At 41.6% G+C, this 15,669-nt stretch overlaps 1 protein-coding gene across 2 annotated transcripts in view; it reads left to right on the top strand.

Annotated features, from left to right (window-relative positions):
- ALPK2 (alpha kinase 2) overlaps positions 1-15,669 on the top strand; it is a 177,581-nt gene that overhangs the window by 147,619 nt on the left and 14,293 nt on the right. Inside the window, exon 13 of one of the 2 annotated variants that reach the window (XM_036741840.1) lies at positions 1,831-1,879. The exons of the other annotated variant lie outside the window; for it this stretch is intronic. Within the exon in view, the coding sequence (XP_036597735.1) occupies positions 1,831-1,879 (49 nt within the window). The remainder of the gene's footprint in view (positions 1-1,830; positions 1,880-15,669) is intronic. 2 annotated transcript variants of the gene reach the window in all.

The following is a 15,669-nucleotide window of genomic DNA, read 5'->3' as shown; positions in this document are numbered from 1 at the left end:
GAGCAAATCCCTGAATATCTTGGGGCCCCAGGTATCCCTTTAAAACTACCAGTTGCAGAGACAATGGAGACCAGCTTTAATGGAGGGAGTTTCCTCATCTAGGTGTTCCCAATACTAAGGAAATCACAGGTCCAGTCCCTTTCTCTGTGGCAATTTACTACCTAGCTTTCACATATATTCCTTTATTTTGGTCATTACAACAGGGCACAGTGGATAGAAGTCTGGCTTCAGAGTCAGTATGACCTAGGATTAAATCTTGCCTTTGCTATATATACTAACTGTGAGACCCTGGATGAGTCTGACCTCTAATGCTCCCTGGCAACTTTCTATGACTGTAAATGATAAAATAGTTGCTAATCCTATCTGATAGAGGGAGTTTCCTCTGGAGAAAACAAAAAACAAAACAAAACAAAAAAAGTCAAATATTCACTATATAACACTATATTCTGATTCTCATAAAAACTCTGTAAGAGTCAAAAATTTAGGTACGATTATCTACGTTTTAGAGATGAGGACACGGAGTCTCTTTGATGTGAGGTGGCTTGCCCCAGCGTTCCCAATTCTTAAGTGATACTGCTGACCCAAACTCAGGAGCAGGGTCATAGAGGAAGCTAGCTCCATCATCACTGTCCTAAAATGGCTCCAAAATACTATCACACACTCCCAGCAATCTACAAAATCTTCATGGGCATTACGACAGGGTCAAATGCCAGGATTCACAGCCTTTATCCTCCCAGAACTGAAATGGGGTAGACACCAAGCATCAGGCAGGACCGGCAGAGTGGCTGCTGATGAGGCTGGCCCATCTCGTGCTCTCTGCGTCCTTACCAAAGGTCAAACAGCAGATTTTTCAGAGTTTAAGCTGGAGATCGTGGTGGGCTAGAATACAGGAACTGAGAATGAAGCCCAGAATAGAAGCTACATCTGTGCTTGATCTAGTCAAGGAGACAAGGAAAGGCATTTGGGAAATTATACTCAATAATTAAGAGTGCTACATGCTGCCTCCCTCCCCTCCTGTGGCTCCTGCAGCCCTCAAGCAATTTTAGGGGAACTAGAAAGGGAGGGCTAGGAAGGCATCCCCTTAGCAGGGGTATAATTAGAGCACCTTTCCTCTGCAAAGCAATTTTCCAAATTTCATCCCATTCTCACCATTTGATAGAGCTGGAGCTTGGCATCTGAAGGAATGCCCTAATTTCCTTCACTAGTGGGGTTTGCTTCTGTGTGTCATGCTCTCTCCTCTCAGTATCTTCTGCCATCTAAGAGCTTCCCTTTTCAATATTTAATTGGACTCAGGCCTCTTAGCAAGAGCCAAAGAGCCCCATATGCATCTCCTTGGAGAAAGCTCCTGGGAAAAGGGTAGAAGAGGCCCAGATGAATTCCAGGGCATGTAACTGGAAGAACCACAAGGAGCTCCCTGACAGGCAGTGATGCACAAGGGGCAGCTCAGACCTGGAATGCCATTTCTCAGGGCTATGAAAAGCCCTCCATTGTCGGGACATTCATGCCACAGTGATTTATTTACATAGGACATGAATCCACTGTCCTCTGGATGTGCAGCCTCCAGTTCCTCATTACTGCTGTGTCAAAGGCCTGGCACTCTTATTATCATTCACTTACAGTCAGTACATTTCTGAAAGGCTAACAGTCACCAGTCCAGAGAAAGCAGCCTCAAGCAGAGGAAATCAGGGTGGAAAATGAACTCCCTCACACAGGAAGGGAAATTATGCCTGATCAGAAGCCTCAGTAGTGCCCATCCATAGTGGATTGCTGATTCCCCTTCTGAGAAGCTCATGGTATCTCAGGCCCTATCTTTCCTCTCTTTTCCTGTAGGTGTAGGAATGAAGTTAACTGACGTTGGCATAGCAACATTGGCGAAAGGGTGAGTGGAAAAAGAAATCCAACAGCGTCTGCTTTTGCATTGTATTGCCAGCACCTTACTGGGCAAACACCATAGCGACTGGCATGTGTAACATTGGTCTCTTGTCCTAACTTCGAAAGATTAATATTCTTAGTGTAATTTCAATTCACCTCTCTCATTTCCATCATTTATGGAAATAGTCCTTTTAATTAAAACACATTTACTGTCTACTTTTTTTTAAATGTATTGCATATTTATTTTAGGATTAGCTCCTAAAAGCTTTATCTTGAAAAAAATAAAGGTACCATTGTTTTTCCTCTTCACATGCACACTTTGGTTTTCTAAGATTCCTTTTTTTTCAGCATTGCTAAAAATTGGCCCTATCTTCAAAGTGTAAAAAAAAAAAGAATTATCTAAGAAACATTTTCTTTTGCAATCAAGTGAGTGCAATGGATTTAGTTTGTAGCTGACAATATTAAGAAAGTGATGATTTTTATAGTTGTGAAAAATTAGTCAGTCCCCTTTTCTATCTCCTCACTCCTTTCTGCCCCCAATCTTCTCCTTCAACATAGGTTCTTATTTTGCTCTGCCAGAAAGAAAGATAAAAAGAGAGTAGCTGTGGGGGGTGTGGGGGGTGGGGCTTACTCTCTATCTGCTCTAAAATATTTCTGTATTTGAGATTTATGGGTAACTGGGCATTCTTTGGCTACAGTGTTGTTGTCTGGCCATGGTAGAAGATGAGAACATAAAGATAAGCTTGAAAGAGAGTTAAAAAGGGAATCCTTCTTCCCTTTAACCTGCAAAATAAATCAACCTGTATTTCTTGAGGACCTGTGAGAATGAATAGCAGTGCTGTATCCAATTCTGTTTGGATTTCTGGGCTACAACTTATATTAGGCATTCTCTCTCTTCTCCTTCCACCTCCCCCCCAAAAGAGAAAAAATCCTGAAAATTTCCTTCAGAAAAAAACACTAGACTGGACAGCAGGAGGCATTTTTGGCTCCAGATTGGTTGTGATCATTGTACCTTTGTGGTCAGGTGTTATGATGTATGGGGTTAGGGGGTTGGAGGGAAAGGCATTCCTTGTACATGCCCCCAAATGCACGTCTGCCTTTTTAGAACAGTCTCTGTCCTGACATCAGAGCAGGAAAACTATATCCTACCATTTAGAGCCACAGAAACACAGATGATCCTTTATATTTTCCTTAACCTTTTCAATATTAAAACAAAACCAAAAACATACAAAAACCCCACAAACCAAAAGCTGCAATGCTTTGGGATAGAACTTAATCATTTAGCAGCTGTTTTAGAAATATGGAACATAGCTCTGAGGAATTCAAACCCTTGGAGAGCCTGAATCGTTGCTTGTCCTCCCCCTTACTCCTCCCCTCTACCTTCCAGTTTAAGGAAAAACCAGTCCCTTGGTTTTGTGTGAAGCTGTTAAGATCACTGGACTGGACAGGCACAGCAGCATAAGGACCATTAGAGGTGGTGACTGTGTACCCCTACCAGTTAAAAAAAATATCTTGTTGGGATATGCCTCAGCATTTTTCCAGTGACACTCACTGGCATCCGGATTAGGTTATAACTGCCCTAATAGGCTAATGCCTGACTCTGAAGAGGGAATGTTGGGAGCTTGTGCAGCAGAGGGAGAGAGGTAGGTAGGGACAGAGTTGGGCTGTAATGAGTGAAGGGCAGGTGTGAGTGTGTTGGAAACAAGTCCCATGATTGGCTATCTGGGAAGGCTGGCATACACTCCATCTTCCCACTCTCTGACTGCCTGATCGCAAACCCTTTGCAGTTTCTGCTGTATTATGCAGAATGAGATCACAAAGGTAGATATCGAGCTGAGGAGGAATGGGATCAGGTTTTACAGAGAATGTTAGAGGTGAAAGAGACCTTAGAAATTATCTGGCCTAACCCCTTCAGATAAACCCCTGCAGATAAAAGAAATTTGGGTCCAGAGAGGGGAGGTGACTTGTCCAAAGTCGCACAGTGGAAGGACCAAGTCTAAAATCCACTTCTAATTCCCAGTCCAAAAGAAGTTGCCAGAGAAACAGAAAAGCTGATCATCAATTCTTTGCAGGAGAAATTTGTTATGAGATGACTTTCAAGTAGGAAAATGAAAAAAAAGGATGGATTGAAGGAGCTTTAAATTTGATTCCAGCATGGACAGGAAGGGAGAAGTGGTAAGAGGAGAGAACCAGCAAGACAAAAGAAAAATAAAAAAGGGGGAAGAACTTAGTATAACAGGGATTGGGCTGAAAACGTTTGACAGAGATATGCCAGAAGACGGGGTATACATATAAATTCAGTTTAACAAGGGTTCCTCATCACCTGTGCAGTGGCTCACACCAGGGAGTGCCTGCTTAGTTTACTCCTAGCAGACAGGGGTAGAGAACTGGATGCTAACAATAGGAGGTAACAGGCTAGGTCTAGTGCTTAGAAATGTGTCCTGCCGGTAGCCCCAGGGCATGTATAACATAAAAGGTGGAGGGGGAGCCAATGGGCAAGATCTGTTCATGGAAGGGGGCCTGATTAGAATGCATGAAAGCTTAAGAATGGGAGAAATACTACACACCTTCAGAGACTGCAGCACTTTTGATTTATTTTATTATCGATAATAGATGTATTTGCCTACCTCAGAAACAAAAGGAAAATGACAAAAGACCACAAATTTATTGCCTGCTGCCTCCAGAAGTTGGTACCCAATCAGGAAATTAAGGCCCAAGGTGGGGATGTGACTTGTCTAGGGTCACACAGGTAACAAATGACAGAGGTAGGATTTGAACCAAGGTCTTGAACACACAAGACATTTTGTAAAACCATTTTGTAAAAAATTATACACAGATTAAACTGTAAATAGTTCTCCCCTCCCCCATTGGACTCCCATTTTCACCAAAGTAGAAAAAAAATCCAGTGCCAAACCCACATGTGAATTATGTCCGAGGATGAGCAGTCCTGCCATCATACAAAACAGCCGATGGGGGTGGGGGAGGGGCGGGTGATGTGGGGCTGGCGGATGGGATGATTGATGGAGCTGGGCACAGAAGTGGGTTTGTGTTTGTTCATGTAAAAGTTCGGTTTCTTGGAGGTGGGAGAATTGATTTCTCATTCACTTTAGTAAGAGAGGGGGCTTGTTTAAGTCATGACTCTGAAGCACGCCTAGATAGTCCCACTCTGCTGAGCTGCCTCTCATTCCTCTCACATACAGCCTACATTAGAGAAGAGGCTTCACACTGCCTTGTGACGCCGTACCATCAGAATACCCCAATTTCTCACAAATGCCACTTGTATTGTAGTCATGCCTTAAGTGAGCTAATGGATCCCAGAGATGCTGACTTGGACGTGAATTGTTATTCATGAGCTTCCTAAAAGAAGATGGGGAAAGTATCACGAATTTTCATTTGTTTGAGGATACTCCGCTCCTCCCCCCCCCCCCCCCCCCCCGCCCCGCAACATTACTTTTGAAACAGAAATATGTGATGTTTCTTCCCGGAACAGAAGATATTATTATGCTTGAAAGCATGTCATTCATATATGTATATATATATATATATATATATATGTATGTATGTATGTATGTAGGCATGTATGTATTTCCCATCACCAATAATCTTGTGTCAAAGGTGGAAGAAACGTTCCAAGTGGTTAGTCAGAAACTCGAACAAATTGGATTGTCTTGACATCTATTTAGCCATTGACTTTTTGTCAGCTGCTCCCTGTTAGAGAGATTCAATCTGCTGGCTTCTAGTGCTACACATTTTTTCCCCCTGATTGAAAATTCCTCAGCCAACATGAAATGTTCTGAAGGGGATGCCTTCCAAGAGGGAAAAGCAGCTAGTTCCATGGCCGGTGCTTGGGATCATGCAGATAATAGCTGCCTTTGAAGAAGCAAGCAAAAACAACAGTAACCGCCGCTGAAAAGGGTATGCAGAAGTATTCTGACTTTTAATTTATTTTCTATTGATCCTGTAGAAAAGAAACAAAGGACAGATGCAAACAAATGTCTTCATCGGTTATGGAGGCTGGAGGTGAAAGTTAAAAATTCAGCCAGCAGAGGGCACCAGAGTCAACAATTTAATAGCATTTTTTTTTTTTTAATGCCCGTGCCCCATCTCTAGATTTAACTGGAACAAAGAAAAGAGAAGTGTATTGAATAGGGTTCTCTCTCACTCAGAAGTGCTGAGCCAAAATAAGACAGAGACAAGAGCAAAGAAGAGTACTCCTTCTTTTGGATAGTTGCCGAAACCAGCTGAGGCAATTCTTGCTTTCCTATCCCCAGACATTATGACGATAGGGATAAATGATTCGTGGCATTTGTCAGAGATGTCAAAATTAAACTCCTAAGACATTGGGTGCTGAATAACAGATGGATCCCTAATGTGGGGAGATAGGCGCCCCCACGCTCTGAAGTTACAGAAGTAGGGTTCAGATGGTTCCCTTGAGAAAGACAGCATTGACACAGTCTCCTCCCCCAACCTCAGTACTACAAACCATAATAATAATAGAATGGCTTGAATTAGGTTTGCAGTTGCTGCCAAGCCTGAGTTCCTTTCATCATTCTGCCTTTGCAGAACAAATGTTGCATTCTGGACCTACCGAGGCAAGCAGTACTGCCGGAGCCTCAGAACTAACAATGGCAAACAAAAAGGAGGTGGGGGAGGGCAGGGATGCCCCTTGGTACTCATGGCACATTCAGAAGTCAAAGAATACTAGCGGGCCAGCAGGGGAAGCAGGGCAATTAACTTGTTAGGTGCAGGAAATTAGTTCTAATGATCAGAAAAGAGGATCTGGAATGGGACTAATTGTTGGTTCCTGGAGCCAGAATACTCCCACCAGTGCCTATATTCCCCATGAAGAGAAAACAGAATGAGGCCCTGGAACCATACTCCCTGATCTTTGCCTTTTTCCTCAGGCTCCAGGAGGCTGAGCCTTCCTCCTATGAGCTGGCTGCTGCCCGGCATCTGCTGGGTAGCTCCAGATTGCTGCAGGCAGGCCTAACCCTATAGCACAGATGCAGTGTGTATAGAGGGATTTAGGAAATATGCCAATGCCACAAAATAGCTGCTGTAGGAGCCTGAAATCCTCACCCACTAGCTCCTTCTGAGAGGCAGTCCAGGGGTTGTCCTACTGGCCTCGGCATCAGAAAGTCCTGGGTTCAGAGCCTAACCTTAACACTTGCTGTCTGTGGAATGACGGGTTCAAGTCACTTAATTTTTCTATCCTTCACCTGTAAAGTGGGAATTATTTCTGTATAAGCTACCTAACTGGGGCAGCTGGGTGGTACAGTGGATAGGGTGCCAGGCCATGAGTCAAGAAGATCTGAGTTCAAATACAGCCTCAGACACTTACCAGACCTTGGGCAAGTCACTTAACCCTGTTTCCTTCGGTTTCCTCATCTGTAAAATGAGCTGGAGAAGGAAATGACAAACTACTCCAATATCTTTGCCAGGAACCGCTCCTGCAGGAGGTCACAAAGATTCAGACGCCTGAAAAATGTCTTAAAAAGGTACCTGACACATTGTTGGCAGGCTTGTATGAGATGTTGTATGTAAAGTGAAATTGCAGAGTTAGTTTAATGAGTCCCATTTTGGCTAGGTGAAGACTATGTTACCTAAGAGGTCACATAGCTAGCCAACACATTTGCTAGGTTATCCAACCAATCATGATGAAAGATACAGGCAGTAACACAAGGTCTGATGCAAGAGGAAAGCCATGTTAGGAATATGGGAGATACTTGGGAAGAGCAGCCTCAGGTAGGGTCCACCAGTGGAAAGTTGTAGGCAGCGCTTGCATACTGGACATCTTTTAGAGAGAAGGCACCAAAGGAAGGATGGGTGGAGGTGGTAAGGGAAAAAAAATGCTTTTAGTTTTAAATTTTTACTTTAGGCAGCTAGGTATTGTAGTGAAAAGAGCACACTATTTAGTGTCTGGAAGACCTGAGTTTGAATCCTGCCTCAGTTACTAGCTGTGAGACCCTGGGCAAGTCACTTAACATCTCTCAACCTCAGTTTCCTGATCTACAAAGTTAGTATAACAATAGCATCTAACTCACTGGGTTCTTGTGAGGATCAAATGAGGTAATATACATAAAGTTCTTTGCAAAGTACTATATAAATACTATTATTGTTATCTTTTTAGGCCTGAGATTTCATCAGTAAGTCATTTCCAGTATGGGAAATTCTCCCCACCAGGAAGCTCAGCAACTGATCTATAACTCATAGTCTTAGAAAGTTGTCTGTGGCGTTGAGAAGTTAAATGACTTGTCCAAGGACATTCAGTTTGCATGTATCAGTGGAAGGACTAGAATCCAGGTCTATATGTTGTACCATGCTGCCTTTTATCAATTTTATTAGTTTGCACGGTGCTGGTCTTGCTAGCAAAGTTACTTGAATTGTTTGTGGCCAAAGGTTTCTGTACCCTCTGCTCTAAAATTGACTGATACCCCATAGGGAGTGGGAATGACAGTGGTAGTTGCCCTTGGAACTCAACCCCAAGGTTCCCAATTGACTTTTTGGTAGGGATGAGATTTTGTTCCATTGTATTGAGTTGAGGGTGCTGGAGTTCTCTGTACCAGCTGTCACTATGGCTGAATACCCTCACTGGTCTGCAGAAATCCCAGGCAGACATCTTCAGTTTCTGATTTATCTTTGACTTTGTAGAATGATAAAAACAAAGGGATGAGGACAGAAATTGGGGGACATTCTCCCAAAGAGCCAGAAGAGAGTTGGAGAACTAGTGAAAATACAGATTTCCAGAAGCTAAGGACAGCATATGTCAAGAAGGAGAACATGCGTAAGAATACCAAATCCTTCATTAACGTTGGTGAACACAAGGACTGACCACATGATCCCCAAGACAGGAAAGTCATTGATAACTTTGGAGAAACCACTTTTAATTGAGGAAGCCTGAAGACAAAGTGTTAAAGATGGAGGAGGTAGGTAGACAATGGAGGCAATCTATGTTCAAGAAGCTTGGTAGCTAAAGAAAAGTGAGGGTGGATGACAGTCAGAAGGGGTAGCAGAGTAAAACTGTGGTAGGTGAAAGATGAAAGGACTGAGAAAACAAAGATTTGAGCTTCCAAACATATTGATTTAAGCAATGTATGCTGATTGCCCAACAAATCAGCACCGTTAGCCTTCCTCAGCTTTGGTACTAGACCTTGAATATGGGGGGAGACAGATTTTTATGCATTAAAAACAATTAAACAAATAAAAGCAATTAATTAAAAGGAAGCAATTAACCAGGATACAGTTGGAGGAAAGATTAGGGACTTTCTAAGATGGGAGAAGAAGAGTGAACAGGTACAACTCCCTGAAATCAGAAAAAGAGATGTCCCACTCACCCCAAGTGTCTGTTAACAAGCAAAGGAACATTGAAACAGTAAGTGACTGATCAGTATGGGGCCAGTTTTCAGGTAAGGCATATAGGTTGCTTGAGATGTACAATTATGAGAAACTCCTTGCATCAGTCTTTGGACCTGACTGGGTTTCTGGTCAGCAAACCTAGGTTTCAGTTGAGGGTCTCAAAGCAGCGAATAGAGGTGGTTTAGCTTTGCACCCATTCAGAGCTAGATTTAAACAATGGAACACATTTTTTCCTCAGTCATTTCATCTTTCACCTGCCGCAAAACAAAATTTGTTATTTATATATATAAGTCTATGTATGTGTGTACACATATGTCATAGCCTATGTATGTTGTTACATGTATTGTGCATGTGTAAACACACATGTTAGGCACCAGTTTGAAGGCAGAAATTAGCCCATGGAGAACAAGAGGCTAAAGGAACTAGAGAAGAGGATACAATAGGAAAATGAACATGATGGTCTCTAACAAATAAAACCCCAGTGGTTAGGGGAGGAGATCTGACTAAATTCAATGGACAATGACCTTGAATTCAGACTTTGGCCCCCAACCTCCAACCTCCATTTCACTTTTATTGAGTAAAGGGCTGTACATGAGAAGTGTAAAATAGGGAGCTATATTGCCTAGGGAAAAAATGTTAATTCTATACCCCTCATTTTAGGCACAAATCTGAGAGAAACAATTTTATTGAATTCAACCTCATCCTAAATCTGAGCATTCCTAATCTAGAAAAAAAAATGTCCAAACTGACATCAACCCCTCATTGACTTGGACCCTACCCTCTACCCCAAGATGACTCTTGAGGTATCATTTGTAGGAATATCAAACAAGGAAAAATATCGTATGTTCAAATACAGCTTTGTGTTAACATTTCAAAATAATTGTCACTAGTTAGTTCCTTCACTGATTCCTCCCTTCAAGTGTTCTCCTGGAGTAATCATAGAGACCTACACCTTTTGAGGGGCAACTAAGTGGTGTAGTAGATAGAACACTGGACTTGGAATCAGGAAAACTCATCTCCCTGAGTTCAAATCTGACCTCAGACACTAGCTGTGTGACTCTGAGCCAGTCACTTAACCCTGTTTGCCTCAGTTCCTCATCTGTAAAATGTGATGGAGGAAAAAAATGGCAAACCATTCTAGCACATTTCCCAAGAAAACCCCAAGGGGGGTCACAAAGACTGAAATGATCATTCTTTCTGAATGGAGAAGTGTGGGTCAGAGCACCGATCTCTTCAAGATTTAGACAAAAAGGAGACTAACCTTAGATGGGTCAATAGCCCAGACACTCCAAGGGGCAGGGAAATCCAATGGTCTAAACAAGACATGAATTAAGTTTACTTAACACTTTTAATCTATTTCCCCTGAAAAGGCCTTAGTTTTTGTTCTACCAACTTTCCTAAAGGGAAATGTCTGGAAAAGGTTTTTAGGCTAGAGGAAGAATCATTTCTTAATATTTCTAGAAAAAAAAACGGAAAAAGAGGCTTTTAATGTGCTTCCACAATATGTTCACCAAAACCATTTGCCAGTGTCATGGAGTATGTTTAGCACTGAGTCCAAATGAAAGAGGTCCTCCAGATGCATCTATTTTTCAGGTGACATTGTGGAGATTACATAAAGCACCAGGATTACCAGAAAGCCTCCTAAATGAGATTCACGATCACTCAAAAGAGTTTAGCTTAACAATCCACATGGTAAGAACCAAGTGCAAGAAGAATTCCATTGCTCAGACTGTAATGGACAGTTTGGCTGACAGCCCACCAAATGAATTTATCAGCACATTATGCAATCCTAAGAATTCTTGGGCCCAGGGGTACTGGTTCAAGATAGATACAGAATTAGTAGAATATTTTTAAAGCTCTCAGCAGTTGACCACTCTCTGTTTTAGCCTCATTGTGGCTTTATTTGTGTGGCTCCTCTCTTTGTCACTGAGATAGTCTTGGTTTCAATGTGGTTTTTCTACTGCTGTGGAAAGTTAGCTCTATGACCTTTAGAAGTTTGCAGCAGTAGCAGAAACCACGTCACATAGCTAGCACCTGGATGGTTTGTTGCTTGATTAGTCAGCCTTCTGTGATGGAGGCTCTCCCCATCTTCTCTCACTTTTTTGAAAAATGAGGATATTTTTAGTACTCTGCTTTTTTTCTTCCACTGTGACTATAGGGAGACAGTGTGCTAGGTTTGGTTTCCATGGAGGCAGTCTGGGCCAGTTATTAGACTTGAGGACAGAGGGAAAAGGCCAAAACACGCACTGTTTGCTTGACTCTGATCTTCAGAGGGATATAAAACAGCAGGCAAGACATTCGATATCTCCAGAGCCCCAACTGATGGAATCACAGAACCTCAGAGCTTTATGGACCTCAGAGGTCCGTTCCTGATTGAGAATCCCCTTGACAACAACCCTGACAAGAGGTTGTCCAGCCTCTGCTTAAAGACTTTTAGTGAGTAGCAACCCACTACCTCCTACAACAGCCCGATGCAATTAAAGACACAGCTTAGTTACTTTTTAGCAAGTTTTTCTTTACATCAAACCGAGACTTGACTTCTCAACTTAAACAGATTGTTTCTAATGTTGCCTTCTGGGGCGAGGCAGAACAAGTTACATCCCTCCTCCATGTATGTGACAGCCCTTCAACATCTACCCTAAGCCTTCTCTCCTCCAGGCTAAAAATCCCCTTTTTCTTCCACTGATCTCCATAAGGGATGCTGACCATATGATACTGTTCAGTTTGTCCACATCCTTTTTAAAATGTGAATGTAATACTCCAAATTCGGCACTTTCATCCAGAGCTCAAGGATCTTAGATCACTGATAAAAGGCCCTTTGGAAGTCATACAAACCGGACTCCCAGTTCTTGGGGCTGGGGGTACTGGTGTCACACCTCTATTATTTTCCCAGAATACTAGATTTCTAGCCAATCCTTTTTGTCCTCACCAGTTAGGCTGCTGATTGATGATCACTGTGAGAAGTCATCATCATAGAATGTTAGAACTAGAAGGAGCTTTACAAATCAGCTGCTGATGCCCTTTTATTTTACAGATGAGAAAATGTCCACAAACACCTTTTTTCCCTACTTCTAACATTGGTGACTAGGATTACAGGTTATTCACAGCATAAAAGATATGAAACAAGTTGAAAGAATAAAAGGGCTATCCCCAGGGGAAAAACCATCATCTTCCCAATACATACTGCTATTCCGTAGAGTGTAGGATTTTTTTCACTTTTTAGAACATTTATTTATGTTTAATGTTTTTTTCTTCTTAAATTTTGAGTTCCAGATTCTCTCCCTCCCTCCAATTCCACCCCTGCCCACTGAGAAGGCAAATGATATATCAGGTGTACATGTGAAATCATCTAAAACATTTCCATATTAGCCATATGTTCCAACAATCCGGCTAGTAGCTGCTGTGGGGGTGAAAAACCAACTCAAGTCCAACAGCAAGAATGCTGCCAGCATAGGTTCTTTTGATCTGCTTTACTAAGAAAAGCAACATTGGGGGGGGTTAACAAGCTTACTTTAATCCAGCATACAGACATCATTCACTTAGTTCAGGGGAAAAAGCCAGCACCCTGAACTTCGGAGCAAATACAAACAAATTACAAACATCGACAGATAGACCTTGTCTAATTCAAATCCCAATTCATAGTTACCAGCATTTAACAAAGTCCCAACATCCAGTTTACAAGCTAGAGGGCTCTTAGCTACAGCTGCCCGGAGTCGCTGCATCAACGCACCACCAACAGTGAGAGCCCTCAGCAAATGGCTCTGTCTTCCTTTTTTTATACAGTTTCAGATGTCATCAAACGTCATCTGAGTGACCAGAACTTAGGCTCCCATGATTGGCTCTGGAGTTAGCACCTCCCCTTAGGTCCCTGGGAGCTTCACACCCACATAGGCTTAGCACCTAGTAATTAGGGGTTTGGGGCAAACTTAGGAGCAAAGATCTAATCAGGCCTCCCTTAGTTAGCCCCACCTGGGGCCCCACCTTAGTTACCAATTCACACCCACATAGGTTTAGCACCTAATAGGGGTTTGGGCCTGGGGCTTAGCACCTAGTAAGACTCAAAGACACTTAATCATTTTAAAACAGAAAGAAAAGTCCCAACTTAATTGATATTCCACCATATCACAAAAAGAGCAAAAAAAAAAATAAAGCAAGAAAATTACATATCAATTTGCACTCAGAGTTCATTAGTTTTTTCTTGAGGTAGACACCATCTTTCATTGTAAGTCCCTTGGAATTGTCTTGGATCTCTGTATTGATCAGAGTGACCAAGTGTTTCATGGTTGATCATCATTACAACATTGCCACTTTACTTGCACAGTGATCTCCTGGTTCTTCTTACTTTACTTGGTATTAGTTTATACAGATCTCACCATATATTTTTTCTGAAACCACCCCCTTGTCATTTCTTATAGTACAATAATATTCCATCAGAATTATATGCCACAATTTGTTTAGCCATTCCCCAAATAATGAGCATACCTCCAATTTCTAATTCTTTGCCCCCACAAAAAACTGCTATAAATACTTTTTACATATAGGTCCTTTTCCTTTGCCTTTGATATCTTTGTGGGAATAGTCCTAGTAGCAGTATTGTTGGATCAAAGAGTATGCACAATTTTATAGTCCTTTGGGCAAAGTTCCAGATTGTTCTTCAGAATGGTTGGACTAGTCCACTAATCCATAATAATTCATTTTCTCTCATCCCCTTTAGCATTTGTCATTTCTGATAGGTGTGTGGTGGCACCTCAGAGTTGTTCTAATTTGCCTGTCTCTAATCAATAGTGTTTTAGGGCATTTTTTCATATGACAGATAATTTTGATTTCTTCTTCTGAAAACAGCTTGTTCATATCCTTTGACCATTTATCAACTGGGGAATGGCTCTTATTTTAATAAATTTGATTCAGTTCCCTATATGTTTGAGAAATGAGGCCTTTACCAGAGAAATTTGTTGTAATTTTTAAATATTGCTTCATTGTCTATGGTACCCTTTAGCAAAATGTAGTTTCCTTGATTATCTCTTATAATTACATCTATTTTTGCCTTTGCTTTGTCTGAGATAATGATTGCCACCTGTGCCCTCTTCACTTCAGCTAAAGCATAATAGACTCTGCTCCAGCCCTTCATTTCAAATCTGTGTATGTCTCTCTGTCCCAAATGTGTCTCTTACATACAACATATTGTTTGATTCTGGTTTCCAATACATTCTGCTCTCTGGTTCTGTGGGTTAGTTCATCCAATTCACATTTACAGTTATTACTAACTATGCATTTCCCTCTATCCCATTTCTCCCTCTCTCTCTCTCTCTCTCTCTCTCTCTCTCTCTCTCTCTCTCTCTCTCTCTCTTTCTTTCTTTTTCTCTCTCTATCCTGCCCCTCCTCAAAAGTCTGTCTTGCTTCTGACCACTGCCTCCCCCAATCCACCCTCTCCTTTATAATCCTCCCTCCAATATTTCTTATCCCCTCCTCTCCTATTTCCCAACTGAGTGTGCATATACATTCTTCTCTCTTTGAACCAATTCTAATTCCAGTGAGGTTCTAGCACTACCTGCCATGCCCACCACATTTCCCCCTCCACTATCAAAGCTCTTCCTTGTGCATTTCCTTTATGTGAGAAATGTGCCCTGTTCTACCTCTTCTTTCCCTCTTCTCCCAGTGCATCTCTCCTTCTCATCCCTACATTCTTTTTTTGGAGATCATCTCAACATAATCAACTCACACTCATGCCCTCTGTCTATGCAAACTCCTTCTAACTGCCCTAATAATGAGAAAGTTCTTAGAAGTTGCATGTATTATCTTCCCATATAGAAACATAAACAGTTTAACTTTATTGAGTCCCTTATGATAATTCTTTTATGTTTACATTTTTTGATTCTCTTGAGTCTTGTGTTTGAATGCCAGATTTTCTATTTATCTCTGGTCTTTTCATCAGAAATGCTTGAAAGTCCACCATTTCATTAAATATCTATTTTTTTCTTGAAAGAGTATACTCAGTTTCACTGGGGAGTTAATTCTTGGTTGTAATCCTAGCTCCTTTGCCCTCCAGATTATCATTTCAACCCCCTCCACCCCTTTAATGTGGGTGCTGCTAAATCTTGTGTGAGCCTGACTGTGATTCATGATTTTTGAATTGTTTCCTTCTGGATGCTTGCAGCATGTTCTCCTTGATCTGGAGCCCTGAAAACTCCCAGATTCCTGAGAGTTTTCATTTGGGTGATTGGTGGATTCTTTCAATTTCTATTTTACCCTCAGGATCTAAGAGATTGGTGTAGTTCTCCTTTATAATTTCTTGAAATATATCTAGGCTCTTTTTTATATTGGTTTTCAGATAGTCCAGTAATTCTTAAATTATCTCTCCTGAATCTGTTTTCCAGGTCAGTTATTTTTCCAGTGAGATATTTCATATTTTCTCCTATTTTTTTTTTCATTTTTGACTTTGTT

This window comes from Trichosurus vulpecula, chromosome 1 (assembly GCF_011100635.1).
Source record: "Trichosurus vulpecula isolate mTriVul1 chromosome 1, mTriVul1.pri, whole genome shotgun sequence".
NCBI lineage: Eukaryota > Metazoa > Chordata > Mammalia > Diprotodontia > Phalangeridae > Trichosurus > Trichosurus vulpecula.
Note: the sequence above shows the minus strand (reverse complement) of the source record. Positions and strands in the feature narration are given on the sequence as shown.